The sequence below is a fragment of the Leguminivora glycinivorella genome, chromosome 5, assembly GCF_023078275.1.
Source record: "Leguminivora glycinivorella isolate SPB_JAAS2020 chromosome 5, LegGlyc_1.1, whole genome shotgun sequence".
NCBI lineage: Eukaryota > Metazoa > Arthropoda > Insecta > Lepidoptera > Tortricidae > Leguminivora > Leguminivora glycinivorella.
In genome coordinates, this window is record NC_062975.1 from 12,876,833 (window position 1) to 12,899,449 (window position 22,617).

Below are 22,617 nucleotides of genomic sequence, written 5' to 3' on the forward strand. Positions count from 1 at the left end.
GATTTGAATTACATTGCAAACTGTTGAGGTTACATAAAATTCAGTGCACCAATGAAATACGCAATGTAATTAAACTCGCATGCGAGTTCTCGCATCGTGTAACTGAGCCATCAGTTTACATAAGGGCATTTGTTGCGGTTACTTTATGACATAGTTTCTAACACAATAGATTGTGAAAAATATTACCTTTGAGTAGTTTCTGGGTGACCTTGAACAGAGACTTCAGAACCGCCGGTTGGTCGAGATCAGGCGGGTTGTCACCGAGCTGCTTATAGCACTGCGCCAGGGCAGAACCTCCCAATCTAAAGAACAATATTTTGTAATTTCATCTCTCCTCTTATCCAAAAAGTGCACATTAGGCTCCATCGACTAATGAAAATATTTCGAGTTAGGTATGCTACAACATAATAGAGAATAAATCATCACCCACCGTGAACTTTATGGCAAACGATTACCTAAAGTCGATAGGTTGAAACTACAGAAAAACTTTAAGAGAAAAACGCGTTTGAATTTAAATATGCCATAATTTCTGAGGAACGGTTTTATTTATTAGTCTATAATGCTAGTAAAATCAAGTCATCTCATGCTTTTCTCGCATGCTTGTGATCTATATTTCACAACCGAAAAAATGCTTTGTGGAGGTCGATATAAATATGATAGTTTTACCTGTATTTGCCAGCGGATACGGGCACGTGAACGAGCACAGAGTTCTCTGCTACCAGTGCCGGTTCAATCTTGACGGTGATATCAGGGCACGGCGCGTAAGTGGAAACTACAAGGGTTCCAGGCGAGCGTACTGAAATTAGGGTAAAATATTTTTATATTAAAGGAAAAAATGGAAAAATTTACGCTTCCGGCGGGACTTGAACCCGCATCATTTGCAATCCGTGCAAGGCTCTTAACCAATTGAGCTACGGAAGCCACGCCGGACATCGCAAAACTTTCCATGCCTTTCCTTATGTACACACGTCTTGGGGTGACGTCTAGCGCCATCTACCGACAGACTATTACATCTTGTAACGGCACTGGAGTCTCAAGTTATATTGAGAATTCACCAGTAACAATGTGCTAACCCATACTAAATTTATTTTTAACAAGCAGAAACGTCTGCTAACGATTCTAAACATTTTTATATTAAAGGAAAAAATTGAAAAATTTACGCTTCCGGCGGGACTTGAACCCGCATCATTTGCAATCCGTGCAAGGCTCTTAACCAATTGAGCTACGGAAGCCACGCCGGACATCGCAAATCTTTCCATGCCTTTCCTTATGTACACACGTCTTGGGGTGACGTCTAGCGCCATCTACCGACAGACTATTACATCTTGTAACGGCACTGGAGTCTCAAGTTATATTGAGAATTCACCAGTAACAATGTGCTAACCCATACTAAATTTATTTTTAACAAGCAGAAACGTCTGCTAACGATTCTAAACATTTTTATATTAAAGAAAAAACGTGGCTTCCGTAGCTCAATTGGTTAAGAGCCTTGCACGGATTGCAAATGATGCGGGTTCAAGTCCCGCCGGAAGCGTAAATTTTTCCATTTTTTACTTTAATATAAAAATGTTTAGAATCGTTAGCAGACGTTTCTGCTTGTTAAAAATAAATTTAGGGTAAAATAATTTCAATATGTTGTTTTGGCTGTAAAAACATTCTGTAAAAAACTAGCCAAGTCTCGATGAAGCTGCTTGTTTATCTCTAAAAAGTAATGAAATCTAATGATAATGTTGTGTGACTTGGCCGTTGAAGGGTAGCGGTTCTGGCGACAGATTGGTGCCATGGTGTCATGGAGCACCTAGTTTTGTACCCTTGTGTACCCTTCAACGGCCAAGTCACACAACATTAACTATAATAATAAAGAAATCGCAGTAAGGAACCTTAGATTTGGCACGACTTAGTCAATATTTCATTACTTTTTTAGAGATAAACAAGCAACTCCATCGAGACTTGGCTTGTTTTCTACAGAATGTTTTTGGTGGGATTTCACTTATTTTTGTAGAAACGTGGGCATAAAATGAAACGGCTCACCAAGTCGAATGTTTTTTTGTAAAGGCGGTATGTCGATCTCCAATAGTTTGGTTGGGCTCTTGTGTTTCCTAATCAGGGTCACCAGGTACTCCACATCTTGGATTGTCCTACTTTTTATAGTTTTTCCTATATGTGGCCAATAAACCATAACTCTGTACCAAATTTCAGCTCCCTGAGTTTATGGGAAGTACCTACTAATTCCATTCTGATGATCATGAGTGAGTGTCATAAATGCGAAACTTTTCTTTCGCTTAACTTCGGAACTAAATGACCTACAGCCTACAGACTTGAAATTTTGCATTTTAAGTATGTGCTAATAAGCTAAGACAATAGCTTACTAAAGCCACTTGCGCGCACATAGACAGGGAGCCCTTCCCTCCATTGATAGCCATTCCCAGCTCCCTTATCCCACACCCTACTAACACCCACAGGGTCACTGACCTGTGTCGCCAGCGACTTGCGCGCACATAGACAGCGAGTCCTTGCCGCCGTCCACAGCCACGCCCAGCTCGCGCATGGCGGCGCACACGGCGCCGCACGCCACGACGAGCGCGGCGCCCGCGCCACCCGTCTTGCCGGACCACATCCAGTTGCCCGAGCACTTCACGTCCTCGAGCGATGAGATGCCAGCGAACACCTGAAATTAACACGAATTTATTCAATTTAATGAACTCTTGATAGCGTTTTTACTGTGCGGCGCCATCTTGCATACGATTCGTACATTAAAAGAAAATACTTTTGTTTGTTGAAGACCTGAAATTAACGAGAAATATTACATTTTATGATGAAGAGATGAACTATTGGTGTTGATAGCGCCATCTAAAAATTTTAATATAAGAAACGGCGCCATCTAGCTTGTGATTCGTACATTAAAAGAACATACTTTTGTTTGTTCTGTTGTTATTCGGATCGTTTACTACATGGGTGACATCTTGGCGATAACCTTACGTCAGATAAAGTTTGTGGAGACCGCGTAGACAGGGAAATTAAGCTTACAATTCGATAGCATATTGAGCACCATACGCTGTGAAGTTGGGAAGAGCCTCTTCCGACGACAGCCTCGCACCCACAGCACGCTCGAGCATAAACGTTCACTAAAGTTATCGAGCCGATAAAGTTCGTTTTGTCCCTTTCTATCATACCAATACGTCGGAAAGGGACAAACAAAGTTTATCGGCTTGATAACTTTAGTGAACGTTTATCAATAAGGGGGTTAATGTTTTAATAAAGTTCGTTTTGTCCCTTTCTATCATACCAATACGTCGGAAAGGGACAAACAAAGTTTATCGGCTTGATAACTTTAGTGAACGTTTATCAATAAGGGGGTTAATGTTTTAAGTCCCGATGGAGGTAGCTAAACCGCTCGTTGATAGTCATAGTCGGCTACAGTAGTATATAATGAATGAAATAGTAGGGTTAATAGCTTACCAAATTGGTAAGGGCCTCTCCGAGTGACAGCCTCGCTCCCGCAGCAGGGTCAAGGAGACCCTTTATATTCTGAGTTCCGATGGAGGTGGCGGAGCCGACGAGCTCGTTGTAGGACAGGGCGATGACCGCGCAGTCAGCTAGAGGCGTGTGGAGAGGGCCCACGCATTGTTGCTGAGCTACTAGGCCTGTGACGCAGCGGTCCACCTTGAAACGTAAATGGATATTTTGAAAACATGGTATGGCATAATTTTGTAATATGATATCTGGCTTTTATTATTATCTGTTAATGCAGCTTAAAGCTGATACGTACACGTCAATGTCCTGATGCACTTGTGTTTTGTCCATTCAATAAAAATTTATCGAGTCTGTTTTTAAAAGAGTTCACTGTAGGTGCACTGATTACGGTTTCGGGCAAACTGTTCCACACTCTCACTACGTGGTTAGACAAGTGACGTCTAGGATTGCTACTACTCTGTGTCCGTGTTTACCTTCAGGGAATGTCCTCTTAATCTCAGAACATCTTCATTACAGAAGGACCCCTATTCTTCAAAAGCAATAAGAACGTATTTGTTGGAATTTCAAATGAAAACATCCTTTTTACATACATACATACATATAATCACGCCTGTGTCCCATGAAGGGGTAGGCAGAGCACATGAAACTACTCGTTTCAGTGCCACTCTTGGCAAATAAGGGGTTGAAAGAAACCGAAACTGTGACATTGCCTCTCGCCGACGCCACAATTTAACCCATATCCCACAGTCGCCTTCTACGACACCCACGGGAAGAAAAGAGGTGGTGAAATTCTTAACCCGTCACCACACAGGCAATCCTTTTTATACTAACATAAGGAAGGACTCTTCTGAGTTGGAAAGCCACTTATTAAGGACAGTAAGTTTTGAAATGACATACGGTTATTACTAACAACGGATTTCATAAACTGATTTAAATAAGGTTCTTTAGTCAGAGTTAGTACAGGTGTCACCAATTAGTTTCTCCAGGAACCTAATTGTAATGAATAAAACGACCAATGACCATATCAATCCACTCCGGACTATATCAATTTATGTTAGTAGTCTTACCTTGTTCGTTAGGTATCTCTTGCTAGCAACATTGACGAGTCTCAAGACCCTGTCCAAAGCACTTTTGACGGTAACATCTTTTGGCAGTGAGAGTGGCAGCTTGGTTGTCTTGTCCTGTCTCAAGTCGAACGTCTTTCTTGGCATATTTCCTGAAGAAAATATTAACATTAATACGTTAACTTAGTATGTCAGCAATTCCCGTTAAGTTTGAACATTTGGATCATGTCTCCGATTTGGATAAAAATTGGTAGGCTGGTAGAGTCCATGATGCTGAGCAAGATCCACTAGGTTTCCTAAAATGTCCTAGGTTGATTGTATGAAACTTTCTTTTTTTGTTACCGAAAATCTGGTAACAAAAAAGGAAGGTGTCATACAAACTACATAGGACATTTTGGGAAACCTAGTGAATCTTGCTCAGCATCATGGACTCTATCAGCCTACCAATTTTTATCCAAATCGGAGACATGATCCAAATGTACAAACTTAATGGGAGTTGCTCTGTATAGTCAATTGAAAAGAACTGGCTATATATTATTTTATGCAAGAGGTCATCAATCTATGCTAGTTGTATTTATTTGTTGTTGGTATTTCGGTATAGTATGCCATTCATTCGCGCTACCTATGGATCATTTATTACGAAGAACTCGCAAAAACAGACTGCCGATTAGTGTCTATTTACCTACTTTCAAAATACACCTACCTCAAGCCCAGTACTGAAATGCATTATTTGTCTTGTTACTTTTACTTATGTTCCATGAGATTTCGATAGGAAGTAAAACGGGTATTACCTAAGACAGCTTCCAAGTGGAGATCGTACGGCAGTTTGGCCTTGACCTCAGGCTTCAGTCTCTCGTTCCTACTGAGGTATTGGTCGCTGAAGGGGCCCTCCACGAGACTCATGTAGCCGTCACCAGTCACTTCACCCACAAAGGAAACTGGGCAACGCTCGCGTTGGCAGATTTCTGAAATAATATCGTATGTTTAGAATATGTTTTATAAATAACTAGTTTTTGCCCGCGACTTCGCTCGCGTTATAAAGAAACAAAAAGTAGCCTATGTCACTCTCCATTCCTTCAACTATCTCCACTTAAAAAATCATGTCAATGCTCCGTTTTACCGTGAAAGACGGACAAACAAACAGACACACACAGTTTCCCATTTATAATATTATAGTATGGATTCAAGAGTGACGTTTCAAAAGGGTTCGGGTTGCCGACGACTCAAAGAACAATAGACGGAACAAATTAGTTCCACAGGACCCTCCGTCACCAGCACACCGCACCCTCGTTGAGCTCTGGCAGCCTTACTCACCGACAGGAACACAGCACTATGAGTAGGGTCTAGTGCTATTTGGCTGCGGTCTTATGTAAGGCGGAGGTAGGAGGTATGGTAAACATGTTTCGAAAACATTGGTCACTCCAATACATTATTGTACACAATACAATACATATACTATTGCACAACCTCAGAAATGTACATAGGAAGACCTTAACCAATATACCATATAATAAGATGCAAAATGTGAACAATATCCTTGACATCGACTATCTGCCAGTAACTTTTGAAGGTGGACTAAATATGAATTTTCCGTAATCCACAGTATTTGGTGTATCTTTTTTTCTTTTGGACAGTTAGTGACGCTATCATGAATATATGTCTAATCCATATAAAGAGTGAGGATGCAACGCAAGAATATAAATAGTACCTTCTAGAACAGTCCTGTTCTTCTTAGAGCACAACAGCATCGTTCTCCTGATATTCCGCGCCCCACAGCTCCAAGGTAGTGATAGTAGGGTCTCCTAACTGGAACTCTTTTGTGAACACCACAGCGCCTTCGGGTTCCACGAGCTCTTTCAAAACGTTTCCGTTCCCGCCGGCGCCTTGATCATGGATCGCTGGAAGATCATTGACAGTTTTATTATACTAAAATATTGAATACAAGAAATATATACATACTAGATTATGCCCGCGGCTTCGCTCGCGTTAGAAAGAGACAAAAAGTAGCCTATGTGACTCTCCATCTTTTCAACTATCTCCACTTAAAATCACGACAATTCGTCGCTCCGTTTTGCCGTGAAGGACGGACAAACAAACAGACACACACACTTTCCCATTTATAATATTAAGTATGGATTAAAATATAAAACAATGGTTATTAGAAATCATAGTGTGTTTTCAACCGTTTTTATGGACTGATCGGCGAACCACCCACGCCTGGACTCACCGATTAGAACGTTTTACGTTTAATAAAAGGTCGTATTTCTCTGGGAACACGTCACACGCCAAAGGATCACTTTGGCGGATAAATGGAACAAACCACATACGCACGGGGTTTTACATTTCACACGAACCTGACTTGACAGTATGAAGGACACAAGTTCAGGAGTTCACGAAATTAACCGCGCAATTGTTATAAGTAAGTACAATTAATAAAACTTACACTCAACTGGGTTGACGTCAGCCTCAAGGCATCCTCTTACGACTCTGTTTAGACGATTGCCCATTTCAGCGTCACCTGGGAAACAAAGAAGATCAAATAGATCAAATATATCCATACTATTTATAAGATATGTATCCAAATACGAATAGCGCTCACAAAAAAATTGTTCAAACGCATCTAACAGATAAATGTCCTCGAAATTCGAAGCCAGGGACAATGACCCGAAGACAGAGTCTACATATAGAGCACAAGGAGGTTATATACAAAATAATTATAGAAACCACCCATGACTCAGGAACAAACATGTGTGTATCACACAAATAATTTCCCGGGATTTGAACCCAGAACCATCAACTTCGCAAGCCACTACCTATTTATCAGTGGCGGGGCGTGAACATTTTCGTTGGTAAAGCCGGAGGGGTTTTTGGCATCTGTTTTGTATGGACTTCTAACAGATACTAGAGAATTTTAGGGAACCCGTTGGGAATCGAGTTGTATCGACGCTCCGCCACTGCTATTTATAAGGCCAAACCGCAAGCCCGTTCCTTGTCTATGTATCTATGCTATATGAATCGTACCGTAATTGACTCACCTCTCTGCACGGCCCCGAAGTCCAACGCATGGTCGCGAGAGTCACCCCCTTGTACCGCCACGGAAGACGCCGCGCCGCCGCCGACGCCAATGCGGTACACAGGCCCTCCGATCTTCACTAGAAGCATGCCTGCACAGAAATAATGGACAACGTACAATGCATTATCACTTTTTAGTTTTATTTCAACCCCTTAATTGCTAAGAGTTTCTAGGGTCTGCCTACCCCTTATGGGAGTACAGGGTGGCTAGCCGAATGGCACAATCGCTCACGAAACGCTCACGAAACGAAGCGCTAGTAGATATCTATCTCTATCGCGCTTGCGTATTGGCGCGACAGAGCCAGCGGCGTATCGCTTTCGTTTGGCGTCGGAGAAATGCCATTCGGCTACGGGGCCAGGCGTGAATCGAATAATGTAACATTTTTGTGAAAATGTAGTTTTACAGTTTACTCCATCGAAGATAAGATGATGAAAACACTATGTAAATAGACGCAGTCGCATTCGGTTACTTTTAGACACGCGAACAAAAATAAATGAACACGCTTGTATCTCATCTCATAATGTTAGAATAGGCTAGTTTTCTACTAGTCAAATCAGCTTCTTTTTAAGAACTGTCAAAACAATTTGCTAGTATGGAATTACTATGAAATACTGAGGAGTGACGTCACGGTCAATTAATTTACTTTTTATCTTTCTCTTTGACTTATTAAAGCTTTATTTCGTGCAGTGCATAAAATATTTTATTTTAAGTATAGGAAACTAGCCTATTGTGTTTAGATAATTTGAAATTGGCACAATAAATGATTGTTTTCTATAAAATTTGACTTAAGAAACCAATATTTATAGGTTTGAGATATTTAAAGTGCATGATGACTACGTATTTTTGACTAAAACCGGTCAAGTGCGAGCTGTGCGAGTTGTACTCGCATTGCAAGGGTTCCGTACACTACAAGAAGGGCTTAAGCGCCTCCTTTTTAGTAGGAACTTAAGTCATTTTTGTGAATAATCGATATTTTGAACAAAACGAAACAGAACTGAGTTTATATGTAATATTCAAACGCGCTCACACAATTTAAAGAGATTTGGTAACTGCTTGCAGCGGCAGTGAGTGAAATTCGTAATTTGAGTTTTTTTTTTAAGTCCGACTTACGCTTTACTGTAGATTACTAATAGGTTTTCCTGTAATCTATAGATTGAAAACTATCTCGTGTATTTTTTTGAAAACTTTACGCTTAGTAGTTTCGGAGAAAGGGGGGGTGGTCATTTTTTGCCTATTTTCTTAAATTACTTTACTAAAAATTATTAAAAAAAATATTTTTGAAATACTTATAAAAAACTCTTTCATGTGATATGTAACACAATATAGTTCTAGAAACTTTTTAATTTTCACTTTTACCCCCCAAAAGTGGCCCCTATAATTGAATTTTCTTAATTTAAATTACCTGTCCGTCTTTGGGTCACAGGTTTACATATGTGTGCCAAATTTAATCGGTTCGGTAGTTTCGGAGAAAATTGGCTGTGATCACGGACAGACAGACACACGAGTGATCCCATAAGGGTTCCGTTTTTCCTTTTTGAGGTACGGAACCCTAAAAATTAATATCATTTTTTTTGTACACCGTAAACGCTGTCCGCGAAGATAGTGGCGTCATAGAACTCAAAGGATTCTAACCTAACTCTTTGTCAAATCATAAATGACATTTGTGCCTTATATGTCAGAAAATGTTGTTTTCCAGCAGAATGACGCCAAGCACAGATAATCTATAGACTAACATAGCTGACGTTGTTTTTGCCTGATTAAATAAAAGTAAAGTATACTGTAATAGTACATTACGATACAAGTGCGTAAAAAAGGAAGTTCGAAACGAGTGGCGATAAATTAAAACACGACCGAAGGGAGTGTTTTAAATCGACACGAGTTACGAATTTCCTTTTCGCACGTGTATCGTACGAAGTTTTTCAGTACAGATGAGCCTCTGAAGTTTCGACCTGGCATATAATGAACCACTTCTCGCACTAGTGCGTAAAAAAAACACCATCTGTACTGAAAAATATTTTTTCTACTCCCGTGTTGTTATTCGTCATTTACCGTGTCGTGCATAGATCGTTAAAAGCCTACATAAAAGACAGATAAACTAACACTCATTGCTTTATCTTTACGACAGTTGGCTAGACAGCTAAAAATACACTAAGTCGCAAAAACCAGTGCAAACACAATGCAGTGCAATTTGTGCAGTTTTTCTAATTAAAAAAAAATTGGTAAAGTAAGCAAGCTAAAGCGAGACTGATAATGATAAACATGGATAAACGATAAAATTTGCAAATTGATTGGATTGTCAATCGGTAGCCAGGTCAATGTCAAATGATAGTTAGGTTAGGAATTACGTGCTCTCAAAGTTGCGGAAAGCGAACTCTCAGGAGTTCGCCGGATATTGAAAGGGCTTAACATAAGCCACGAAAGGTGACAACGATAAGTATAGTTAAATATATTAGATTATTTTGTGCAATAAGTACGTTTTGCTCGAAAATACACACACATTTAATAGTTTTTTTTTTCTTTAAACTATAGTGCTGTTTACTGTAAATGTTTTATTCGATTGTTACCTTTGTCTGGCTTATTCTTCTTGATCATGGAATGCGGCATGTATCCAATACCGCCGCTGAACATGATCGGCTTTACGAACTCCTCACGCACATTGTCACCATTTTTCAAACCGTATGACTGAACAAATCCTGGAAAACAACAAATCACGTTACTATTTTCGACTAGACGAATGTTTACAGTAATTTTATCGCGTCACTAAGCTCTGGCACAGCGACATTTGTCAGTAGAAAAAGACGTCTAATTTTAACAATATAGGCGTGAAAAGTGGACATCCCATATTCAATAATTACCTAGCAAAACTTTGGATCACTTCAATAGTTTTAAATATAATGCTCCAGGTATCCAAAGAAGAGGGGGCTACGCTACAATAAAGAAAACACAAACAAGATAGGTTCCGATTTTTTCCGAAAAATTGCGAATGAGCGAGACATAGAACCAATATAGACCATCATCATCCTCCTTGCGTTATCCCGGCATTAGCCACGGCTCATGAGAGCTTGGGGTCCGCTTTGATAACGTAATTATCGTAATGAACATGAAGTCGAAATATTTACCAGTAATAACCGGCTCTCCGAACTTGTTGCCGTAGTCAGAAGCACCGTTACTGGCCTCGATAATGATTTGCAGCGGGCTGGCGAAGTTGCTCGGGTACTCCCAGTTCTTTTCCTCCCACGGCAGATCATAGCCTAGAAAATATTCAGTCATTACTGCTTTCGTAGACTTACAAGTAGGTAGTTATTTCTAAGTCACCACCGATTAGACACTAAGGGCCGGTTGCATCGTCGGGTGATGTGGGGCGTAAAGCTCTTAAACGAGATATTCGTGAATAATTAAGCCTCCAATTATTTCCTTTGAAACGTAGGATAAGTTACCCACCTGTTGTTTACCAAATCAACTATACTCTACTGATTAGTGATAAAGTAGGTAGTCGTTCACAAGCTTTATTTATTCTCATTTATTACTATTACACGCTTTGTTTACGAGTATTATTTATTATCTTGCATTCGCAAGCTGTTTTCAACTCGATCATTCGATCTTTGGCTACCTACACGGGCTACACATACGCACAGTGGTTGAAGTGAATTGAATGCAATCAGCGCATTTAAAATGAATTTCAAAAACAAAGTGGTGTTAGTGACCGGCGCTGGTGCGGGAATAGGTAAAGCCATAGCCCTACTGTTCGCTGAGCGAGGAGCGCGACTTGCGATTGTCGATCGCAATGCGCAGAATCTACGCGCAGCCGCAGACGCATGCGCGAAGGACGAACGGCCTCTGGAGATCGTGGCGGATCTATCAACTGATGAAGGGTGCGAGAAAACGGTTAAGGAAACTTTGGAGCGTTATGGAAGGTATACAGTTTTTATTGAATATCTTATGATATGCGGTCGTAATATGTGTACCCAACTAGTAAGTGCTTGTCTGCCATTTGAGAGATGTTATACCTAATTTCAGATTAGATGTCCTGGTAAACAATGCAGGTGTTGGTGCACGCACGGATTTGTTGCATACGGACATGGCGATTTTTGACAAGGCATGTATTTTTATTGTTTTAAGGTTATGACGGTAATCAACTACCGTAGTTTCATGATGTTCCTCTGTCCATCTTAGGCTTTGCTTTTTTTTTTTGCTAAAATGTCAATGCCTTCAAACTCCCATAGATTAAACTAGAAACAATTAAAGTAACATTTCTCGACATCAATGGAAAATTGAATATTTATCCATGACTTTCTATGTCATAGTGCATGGCCACCATTTTGATCCAAATCCTGTCTGAAACATACAAATCGACGTACAAGGCCAATTTCATGGGCGATATCTTGGGTTTTTTTTTACCTACAGGTTTTCAACACGAACGTAAGAGGCGTGTACAATCTCACGCGGCTACTGGCGCCTTCGCTCATCGAAACCAAGGGGAACATCGTCAACATATCCAGCGTCATGGGCACCTCAGTGTTGGTAGGAGGTTTGCCTTACAGCATGACGAAGGTAAACAAACCTCTCTTGTAGCACAGTATAAAGCTGAAAGTGCCGCCCACCCCCTCTCGATTACTTCACAGTTACCGCCTGTCAAAAAGGCGAACAGTCGACCTGTCATATTTCACTCATTCAAGCATAGTACGCGTTCACTTACACGATCTTAGATTGTGTGCTAGGAACGCGCCTCTTTCATATATTTGATCGCCAGTGTCCAAGGTGTGCTTGTTGCTTGTTGAGATTCTTGAGAAATTAGGATAACTTAGAGAGACTTTCAAGCGTCTGGTAAAAGTTAAGGTCGGCGGAAATGGTCAAGAAATGATAATTATCAATTTATAACAGTATTTTCTAACACATGTATAAAAATTAATCTGGAGAATACAAGGAAAGTTTGTGTTTTTTTTAAGCTTGCAACAAAAAAAATGGCCGACGGTCGGAACTGGCTAATATGCAGACAGTAAACGTTGATACGAACTGTACATTATCCCAAAGTTTAATCCTTGTTAAAATTAGGAAGGTCTGGCGGCTCTGGGGTCTGAGTCTATTAGCCATTATAATGGCTAAAACCAAGCTAACATTAATATAACTGTTTTTCTTAACAGGCTGCACTTGACCATTTCACTCGACTGATCGCCCTCGAGTTGGCTCCTAAAGGCGTAAGAGTCAACGCAGTGAGCCTAGCTGGGGAGTTTATTGAAAAACCTTAAATTTTTTGACCAAAACATGAAACTTGGCACAGTTGTTCCTTATATCAAAATAAGCCGATTAAGATCGGGAGCCTTCGGGAGCCTCCCCCCTGGGGCCCGGGAGGGGGGGTCAAAGTACCGCTTCACCCGGCTTGGTTTGAAAAATTCTAACTTACCCCGTTTAGTTAATAGGTCATGTTTGGTATCGTTTTCGAGTAAATCAATAACGTAGAATTCGTTTTTGGTCCTAAAATTATAATTTAATGGTAAATAAAATTAAAAAAAATAAAAAAACTGAAATTTTCATCCATGATTTACAAATTCAGGTCATCATAAATGACAAACTGTTTGCTTTTTCTATAAATAAAAAATATGACATGATAGCCTATTTAATATAGATTATAAAAAATATAACTTTTATCCACCTTTACTAACGTTAAGTTCCACAAAAAAATTACTTTAAGACGCGCGGCGTCGGGACGCCGCGAGCGTAATTTTAAAATTCCTTTATTTTAGAAACTCTATTAGACCCCGTTTAGCTATTAGGTCATGTTTGATATCGTTTTCGAGTAAATCAATAACGTAGAATTCATTTTTGGTACTAAAATTATAATTTAATGGTAAGTAAAATTAAAAAAAATTAAAAAATTTGATATTTTCATCCATGCTTTACAAATTCAAGTCATCATAAATGACAAACTGTTTGCTTTTTCTATACATAAAAAATATGATATGAAAGCCTATTTAATATAAATTATAAAAAATATAACTTTTATCCACCTTCACAAACGTTAAGTTCGACAAAAAAATTACTTTAAGACGCGCGGCGTCGGGACGCCGCGAGCGTAATTTAAAAATACCTCTATTTTAAAAACTCTATTAGACCCGGTTTAGCTATTAGGTCATGTTTGATATAGTTTTCGAGTAAATTAATAACAAAGAATTTATTTTTGATACTACAATTATAATTTAATGGTAAATAAATAAAAAAAAAAATATTCATCTATGATTTGCAAATTCAAGTCAACAAAAAGGTCAACTGTTTGCTTTTTCTTTAAATAAAAAATATGATGTAAAAGCCTATGCGTATGTCACCAAACACCCAGACAAGTTTGGTGGAAACTTCCTTCACGAACTGCTTGGTGTCTAATGACCATGGTCCAAATGTTTCAAATGCAATTGCCGCAAATATGTAGTTGTTTTTTAAAAATGCATATTTGCGCGTTTAAACTGGGCGTTTTGCAGCAGCAGTCCCTGGTTTCTGGGCCGAACGTTAGACGTTGGACGGAGCCAAGGTATCCACACAGGTCACGCGCCAAGGGTCGTCCCAGAAACCAAGGCAAAAGCGAGCATCAGGCCGCTTTCCGTCTGCTGCTGACAAGCCGACAGGTTCGAGGGTTGTCGGTATGTTCGCTGTGCCGAGAGCCTTGCGGATAAAATCGTTAAGTGCAGCGTGTCACAAAATTCGGCCAGCACTAGACTGGCAGTGGAGTCCGTGGTGTCCTAATGCGTCGGCAGCAAGGGTGTGGTTGGCATGTCTTTAGCCCCAGTCTTAGACAAATGGCAGTATATGATGAAGTAAGGCAGCCTCGGAAGGAGGTATGTTCTCCAAGTGTCGATCTTTTCTAGTAAAGAGGTTCTTCCGGCACTCATTCACTGCTGCGTAAGGACCCATGATCTGAAACAATATGTGCATTGTCATTTTATTTAAACAGATTCTGCAACTATCAAATTACAACATTTTGGTGGATCACCTTCACTATTACACACTTACCTATCATACAAAATAATTACAAACTTTAGTAGAATCTGATTAGCCTATCTATGATATTGCTCCATCTCGTAATAGTTTGAAGTCTTGGGTGGCCATGTTTCTCCCTTGTTGATCGTTTCAAGCTGCGTTTATCGTACCTATCCCATACTATGTCTAATCTAGAAACGTTTTCTTTTGGCTTTGAAGCTTAGCCAGGCCACCCAAGGTGTCAAACTATTACAAGATGGAGCAATATCAGAGGCAAATCAGATTCTACTAAAGTTTGTAATAATTTTGTATGATACGTAACGTAAGTGGGTAATACTGAAGGTTACGTGATCCACCAAAAAGTTGTAATTTGATAGTTGTAGACTCTAAAATGATAATGCACATATTGTTTCAGACCAAGTCGTTGCGTAACGGTGAATGAGTGGTCGAAGTACCTACCTCTTTAGGTACCAGAAAAGATCGACAATTGGAGAACACACCTCCTTCAGAGGCTGCCTTGCATCAGCATATACTGCGCACAGTGTACCAGGGGCCCATTTTTCGAAGCTACAAGTTACAATTTTCAACTGGTTGTCAATGTCTAATATGACAAGTTGCAAAGAGACTTCCGCTTGTAACTTGTAACTTTCAGTTTTGAGAAATGGGACTCAGGGCGTTCTTGTTTGGAGTCAGGCGTTGGTGCCACACCAAAATTTGCCAAGTCCGTCTTCTTGGGGATGGAAGGAAGAAGGAGACGAATGGGTAGTGTGGTACCCATTCGTCTCCTTCTTCCTTCCATCCCAGTCAGGCAACACTGAAGTGGCCAGTATATGCTTAGAAGTTACAAGATGTAAATGTAAATCAGGTTGCAAACACCGAACACTGAAAAGTTAGCACTTATAGTTTAGTCTGTGGTGTCCTAATTGACAGATTACTCATACTCATACTATACATTCCCTTCGCAGAGACATAGCTGGGTACATATGCAACTACATAAAGAGGGCTCTACCCTCTTTATGCAGTAACTACATAAAGAGGGCTCTACCCTCTTTATGCAGTAACTGCATAAAGAGGGTAGAGCCCTCTTTATGTAGTTGCATATGTACCCAGCTATGTCTCTGCGAAGGGAATGTATAGTATGAGTATGAGTATGAGTAATCTGTCAATTAGGACACCACAGACTAAACTATAAGTGCTAACTTTTCAGTGTTGGATACTCTATGGCAGTTCCGACTCAATTATAATAAGCTCATTATAATTGACTTTAGTTAACTATAAATAATTTCAAAAATAGAACTTCATACAATTTCTATACTAATTTGCGATATCTGGCAAATTTTCCTGCATCTGAAACACATTTTTTTATCTGTCGCGTTATCGGCCAATCAGAGACGGTTATTACAAACAATTGGTTGCTAGGTAATTCGATGTTGATACAACGGTGAACGACTCTATTGACATTAATTTTAACTTGCATGAATGGTGATATTTCCGTCCATTGATGATGAAGATAGACTCGTAGAAAAAGTATTGTATACAATAGTGATATAATTAAGCTTTTCACTCTCGTACCGTACTACACATGGTACTCGACTGAAAAGTTTTGTATTATATCACGATTGTATAAAATACTATTATATAAATTTCTTACAGGATTCACTACAATGAATAAATAACAGGTACAGTCGGTCTTTAGATCGTGTGGCCCGACCCGAGTGTTGCCGTTGTCGACACCGGAGTCAATAATAATGAATCTTTTTCTATTTATGCATTAACACACCTCTGACACTGGCGATCAAATATATGAAAGAGGCGCGTTCCCCGCACACAGTATAAGCTCGCGTAGGTGAACGCGTACTATCCTTTGTGAATAGGCTTTAATATCATATTTTTATATTTATAGAAAAAGCAAACCGTTTATGGTGACTTGAATTTGCAACTCACAGATTTTTTTTTTTTAATTTCATTTAACATTAAATGGTCATTTTAGTACCAAAACTAAATTCTACGTTATTTATTTACTCGAAAACGATACTAAACATGACCTAATAGCTAAACGGGTTCTAATAGAGTTTTTTAAAATAAAGGCATTTTAAAATTACGCTCGCGGCGTCGGGACGCCGCGCGGCTTAAAGATTTTTTTTCTAAAACTTAACGTTAGTAAAGGTGGGTAAAAGTTATATTATTCATAATCTATATTAAATAGGCTTTCATATCATATTTTTTATTTGTAGAAAAAGCAAACAGTTTGACATTTATGATGACTTGAATTTGTAAATCATAGATGAAAATTTCAAACTTTTCATTTTTTTTTATTTTATTTACCATTAAATTATAATTTTAGTACCAAAAATGAATTCTACGTTATTGATTTACTCGAAAACGATACCAAACATGACCTATGAACTAAACGGGGTATGTTAGAATTTTTCAAAGCAAGCCGGGTGAAGCGGTACTTTGACCCCCCCTCCCGAGCCCCAGGGGGGAGGCTCCCGAAGGCTCCCGATCTTAATCGGCTTATTTTGATATAAGGAACAACTGTGCCAAGTTTCATGCTTTGGTCAAGAAAAAAAAGGTTTGGCCTCTTTTTGTCGATAAACGTCCCCACTAGCCCAGGAGTCACAGTAAGTAAAAATGCAAGAACACAATCTTATTGAGTATACCAACCTACGCGTCTTGAAGAAGTTTGAGATAAATGTAAGTACGTAATTCGATAACACAATAATAAATAATAAGATTAATAAGCAGTAATGGATAGGGTAATGATCCGAGATGTATGACTATAACGGCATTTTTCCACTCTGCGTAGTATTGCCATGCCTTGGCAAAGCATGCCAAGCCATGTGAGTAGTAGCCATGACTTGGTTCATATTTTCCATTGCCAATAACCTTTTTCGGGTATACGCAAATATTAAGCGCGGTTGTTTTAGACAGTAGACACGGCGTTAAACATGCGCTTCCCGCAACGTTAGGTACCTATGCCATTTTGATGTGTATTTAGACCTAGACTTCACTTCTTGTCTAACCGCGTAGTGAGAGTGTGGAGCAGTTTGCCCGAAACCGTAATCAGTGCACCTACAGTGAACTCTTTTAAAAACAGACTAGATAAATATTTATTGAATGGATAAAACACAAGTGCATCAGAACATGTGCATTAACAAATAATAATTATAAAAAAATTAAAATGTGAGATCTGTTACATCTTTTGTATCATTACAGGTCAGTGAGTTCGTCCAGACCGTAACCGGCATGAGCGACGGGCAATACTCTGAATACCTAGCCAACATGGCGCTGGGCATACCAATGGGGCGCGTCTGTCAGCCCGAGCACGTGGCTAAGATGGTCGTGTTCCTAGCCAGTGAGGACTGCGACCTGGTCACGGGGACTGTGGTTAAGGTCGATGGGGGAGTAGAGTTGTCCGTGGAGTCTAATCATATTAAGGAGCAGTTTAAGAAAAAATAATGCTATAATTAAACGCTAAGTTAAGAAGGTTGAAAAAACCGTTTCGAGAATGGATAGGTACCTAATGCCCTCGCGCTTCGCTTAGCTCATATTGGCGAGCGAACCATTAATGTATACCTGTAAGTTTTTTTTAATTCTGCACTGAAATTATGGCATATTGAATAAAAGACGATAGAAAAGTGAGGCATTTCTTACTACCCAGCTACCCACACAATAATGTAAACACAGATATCTACATAAATCGATATTGTATCCGACACGGCTACTAGTGTTTAATAGGTATACTACGATATGGTTTAACGATATGATTTTATAATAGGCATGTTTTCAATGTAAATGTTACCTACTTTGTATGTTAAAGTTACTTTTATATCCTGGATACATTCAGCAGCAGTAGGTATGACGTTCCCTCAGAAGTTGCCCCACTGAAAGGAGCCATCACTGAAGTATGGTCTTACCGGGTACAACTCTCCCCACCCCCTGCAATCTCTGATACGCCCACCAGTCCCTGTAGTAGCCCCGCTGAATGGAGCGATCGCGGAAAGCATAATGTCCATATTCTATAATAACTATGTTCTTACCGGGAATGTTCAAGTTGCCAACACTATATCCAGCAGTTCCAGCAACAGTATGACCTCCTCTGCCCACCCCCTGCACATCTCTGATACGCCCACCAGTCCCAGTAGTAGCCCCACTGAACGGAGCGACCGCGGTGGGCATATTGTGGGTCTCCGCTGTGAAGATGATGTCAGATTCAGTCACTTCTGGGATGACTTGGGATGGCGCTCGGATGTTGGTCGGCTTTAGTTTTGTGTGCTTGAATCCTTTGATGGCACTGTAATGGAAAGTTATGTAAGTATTAATAGTAGATCGTTTAATTCATTAATTCAAGATGACTCGTCGATGCACGATGCGACAAGGTTGGTTAGGAAGACTAAACAGCAAATGGATTGCGGAGTTACATGCCAAAAGGGTCCTTATACACTTAGGTGTATGCTACGACAGCAATAAGGACCATTTTATCAAATTTAAGTTAGAATTTCAGATTGAAAGAACCTTATCGCACCCGAAGCAGAAGCACCATTCAGGCATGGAAAGCCACAAGGAACGGTATTCAACGAGGAAAATAAAAATCAAATTTTATAACTTAGTTAATACTTAATTATTAAACTTGGTTCGTTGGATAGGTACAAGGGCTAAGAGGAAATTAGCCAAATATATCCCTAAGGATCTGAAGTACGAGAAAATAATTGTGTTAAAAAATATTCCCTCTTATAAGTACACGTTACTTATACGCAGTAATTTCTTACCTGCTGTTATCACCAAACTTAATGACATTGTTATCATTCGACGTCGCTTGAGTGGAAGCTACCATATCAATCAACGATTCGTTGATTTCTTTGCCGTCTAGAATGATTTTGCCCTTGAAATAATACAGTTTAAATTAGGATTTATCAATACATACATACAAATATTATGGATACGATCAATATTTTTAACTCTATGAGTTCTATGACTTGCTTCACCTTTGGCAAAATTTTAGTCCGGTCAAAATCAAGTTAGTTAAAAATTGACTTACATACATTATAATAAGGTTCATTAAATACAAGGTGTCTTTTGGTAGTGGGTTGTTAGTGACAAACTTTTTTTGATGCCAATCGATTCTATACTTATCTAGTATCAATAGTTTCCTACTAAGGGGTGTTGATGGCAACGTACCAAAAAGCCACAAGTCCTACCTATTGTACTCCATAATTATATTAATTAAATTATTCATATTGTTTCCAGTTATCATACTCTTTATTAAAGATCAAGGTGCACTTTTCGTGGCAAATGGTACGGTTGGCAAAAGAAACAAATACTTACATTTAAATATTTACTTTGTTTTTAGCTACAAAATAAATACTCACCTTCTTAGGATTACACCTCTACGGTACAAAGCCTTTTCCGACCAACTATATATTTTTAAAACAATATACGTCAATTGACATTAATTATCTCATAAAAATACATTACGCGAAGTGTAGGTATATTATTTTAATCCAAATAATCAAATGTACTCTAGATACGACTATCTAAAATTGTTATTCAAGTAGTTCAAGTCAAAAGTAGTGCACGAAGTAAGACGAGCACGGAGGAGTGTAATAAAGTGCACGAATAATCCCAGTATCTTCATTCACAGTATGGATTTGACACAATACCCAGATTTCATAACAACCTTTCTGTAACTTGTGTCAACGTAGAAAGATCATTTAGTTATTTGAAATGGATTTTTTCTAATCGACGTGAACGAGTGAAAGCCAAATCTGCTGAACAAAATTTAGTTATTTATTCAATTTAATTTGGATCAGTGTTGGGCACTCAAGAATAAAATCATTATTTGAATGAAGATTAGTAAGAATAAAATCATTTCGATTTTATTCCTGTCAAAGTTATTCAAATAATTTCGTCGGGAATAATTTGTATGTGGGAAAATTTAATAAAAATAACGTATTCTTAGTCAATTACATTTATTCATCATTTTTTATTTAGAATAAAAGTATCTGAATAAGAATATAGTGCGGGTGGCCGGAGTAGGTAAATGTAACTTACGTAATATTTACGTACAGTACAGGTAGAAACTCTAGTACTCTGGTCTAATTTATACCTACTATGCTATTTTAATGAAATCTTGTAAATTGAACGTTATTTGCTTTGGCCCTCGTATTATTTTTACATTGAGAACCAGTGTAACCATGCTGTACCTAGCCATAAAGTATGTATACATATTTATGGAGTTTTTTGCAGTATATGTACGTACTGCATACGTTACTGACCTTCAGTGTATAGTGGAACTCATAATTGGCTACTTTGAATTAAAGCAAGACATCAAAGTACTTACTTAATAATTATTTAAATTATGACGATTCATTTTTTTTGTCCATGTCGCTTTCAACATTTATTACAAAGTTAGAGCATGGTGATTTAAAGGTTTTTTTATATTTAATTTTGCTCGTATTTTTAGACAGTATGATATTGATAACAAAAGAAAATAAATAGCACCACCTGCACACAAGAAGCATCGCCTGCTGCACGTGTTTACAAAGATTCAAAGAATTTACCCGCCACGGCTTAAGCCTATTGTTATTGCTAATGCCTGTGAGTCATAGGTTGTAACAAGTTAAAATAAATAAATGCCGGGACTTTCTGCTAATTTAGTGATAAGCGTGGACCACATAAGGGTTTTTTGCTACCTGCCGTCATTTATTTAAAAAGCTACAATAACCATTCGCTAGACTCTTTATATATTTTGAGTAAACAAATAAAATAATAATTAACTTATTACTGCTTTATGGTATAACCATACGCTGGTATACTACATGTCAATAAAAACCTGGATTCATTATCAAACCAATAGAGTAAATATAAGCTAACTCTTCCAATCCTACTAGCAACATTTTGCACCTGTCAACGTCATACTCCATACAAAATGATACTGTCAGATACAAAATGTTGCCAGTAGGATTGGAAGAGTTAGAAGGATTGACTCTAACATCAAATGTATTCGACTCATATAAACAAACAAAACATATTAAACTTAAGATATATTAATGCGAAGGGTTCATTTAGCCATGAAAGAATTACGAGATTCACTTCATCACCATCGTATCAAAGGTACCAAAAAAAAAATGTTATCATAAAACTTACTTACACGTAAGTGCATTGAAAAAATGTGCCAAAACCAATATTTATTCTACAACAAAATTAATTTTATTCCAAATAACATGTTAGTTGAATAAAACGTTAGTTAGAATAATCTCATTTCCAGAATAGTTATTTCAAATTTTATTCTTCATTTAAAATAAAAGTACCATGATTTATTCACTAGCATTCCATTTCAACTAACGAAGTACAAGAATTATTCTTATTCAAATCGATTTGAATGAGAATAACTTTTCTGTTTCATTCTTATTCTTATTCAAGTTAATTTTTGCCCAACACTGATTTGGATAAGTAATTATAAATATCATCATCCTCTTTATATGTATATAAATATGCATAATTTGTGAAGTATAGGTATATAATGTTTTAAATACTTATATATTTGTTTTTTTGCCAACCATACTCTGCCACCAATACAGCACGCTTTCTTTACTCTTTATATCAGTTTTTAAAAAGAAAAGAAATACCTTGAAGAACCAATGACGGGAGTGTTCACTGTTGCTCTGAGCTAGATCAAACAACTCCACGCTGGTCGGGTCCCGCTTCAATTTATTTACAAACAGATCCGTGTAAAAGTCCAAGTCCCAGGAATCGAACGCCAGACCTATTGACAAGAATAGAGTCACTTGTTTTAAATGAAAAATAAAATAAGTTTATTTACTTTTTAAAAATACCTACATTGAATCTAATACCTATTTTATCCTTGCGTAATAAGTAAAATTCAATCATTACTAGTACAAGTTATTGAAGTTATGAAATAACAGTATCCGATGAACTACAGTATGGAGTTCTTAAAAACCGGCCAAGAGTGTGTCGGGCCATGCTCAGTGTAGGGTTCCGTAGTTTTCCGTATTTTTCTCAAAAACTACTGAACCT

The 22,617-nt window shown here is 38.4% G+C and overlaps 2 protein-coding genes across 2 annotated transcripts in view; one reads left to right on the forward strand and one right to left on the reverse strand.

Annotated features, from left to right (window-relative positions):
* The window catches only part of LOC125226042 (phosphoribosylformylglycinamidine synthase), a 38,627-nt gene that overhangs the window by 7,798 nt on the left and 8,212 nt on the right, over positions 1-22,617 (reverse strand). Inside the window, 15 exon segments of the mRNA XM_048129871.1 lie at positions 187-302; positions 667-796; positions 2,473-2,668; positions 3,460-3,663; positions 4,542-4,690; positions 5,330-5,503; positions 6,247-6,284; positions 6,286-6,436; positions 6,982-7,056; positions 7,574-7,702; positions 10,176-10,304; positions 10,731-10,862; positions 18,621-18,874; positions 19,350-19,462; positions 22,209-22,345. Of these exon segments, the coding sequence (XP_047985828.1) occupies positions 187-302; positions 667-796; positions 2,473-2,668; positions 3,460-3,663; positions 4,542-4,690; positions 5,330-5,503; positions 6,247-6,284; positions 6,286-6,436; positions 6,982-7,056; positions 7,574-7,702; positions 10,176-10,304; positions 10,731-10,862; positions 18,621-18,874; positions 19,350-19,462; positions 22,209-22,345 (2,127 nt within the window).
* LOC125226032 (3-oxoacyl-[acyl-carrier-protein] reductase FabG-like) lies at positions 11,166-18,219 on the forward strand. The gene is made up of 6 exons (XM_048129855.1): positions 11,166-11,525; positions 11,629-11,707; positions 12,016-12,162; positions 12,753-12,824; positions 17,187-17,201; positions 17,797-18,219. The coding sequence occupies exons 1-6, from the start codon at positions 11,284-11,286 to the stop codon at positions 18,037-18,039; spliced, it is 798 nt and encodes a 265-aa protein (XP_047985812.1). The 5' UTR covers positions 11,166-11,283; the 3' UTR covers positions 18,040-18,219.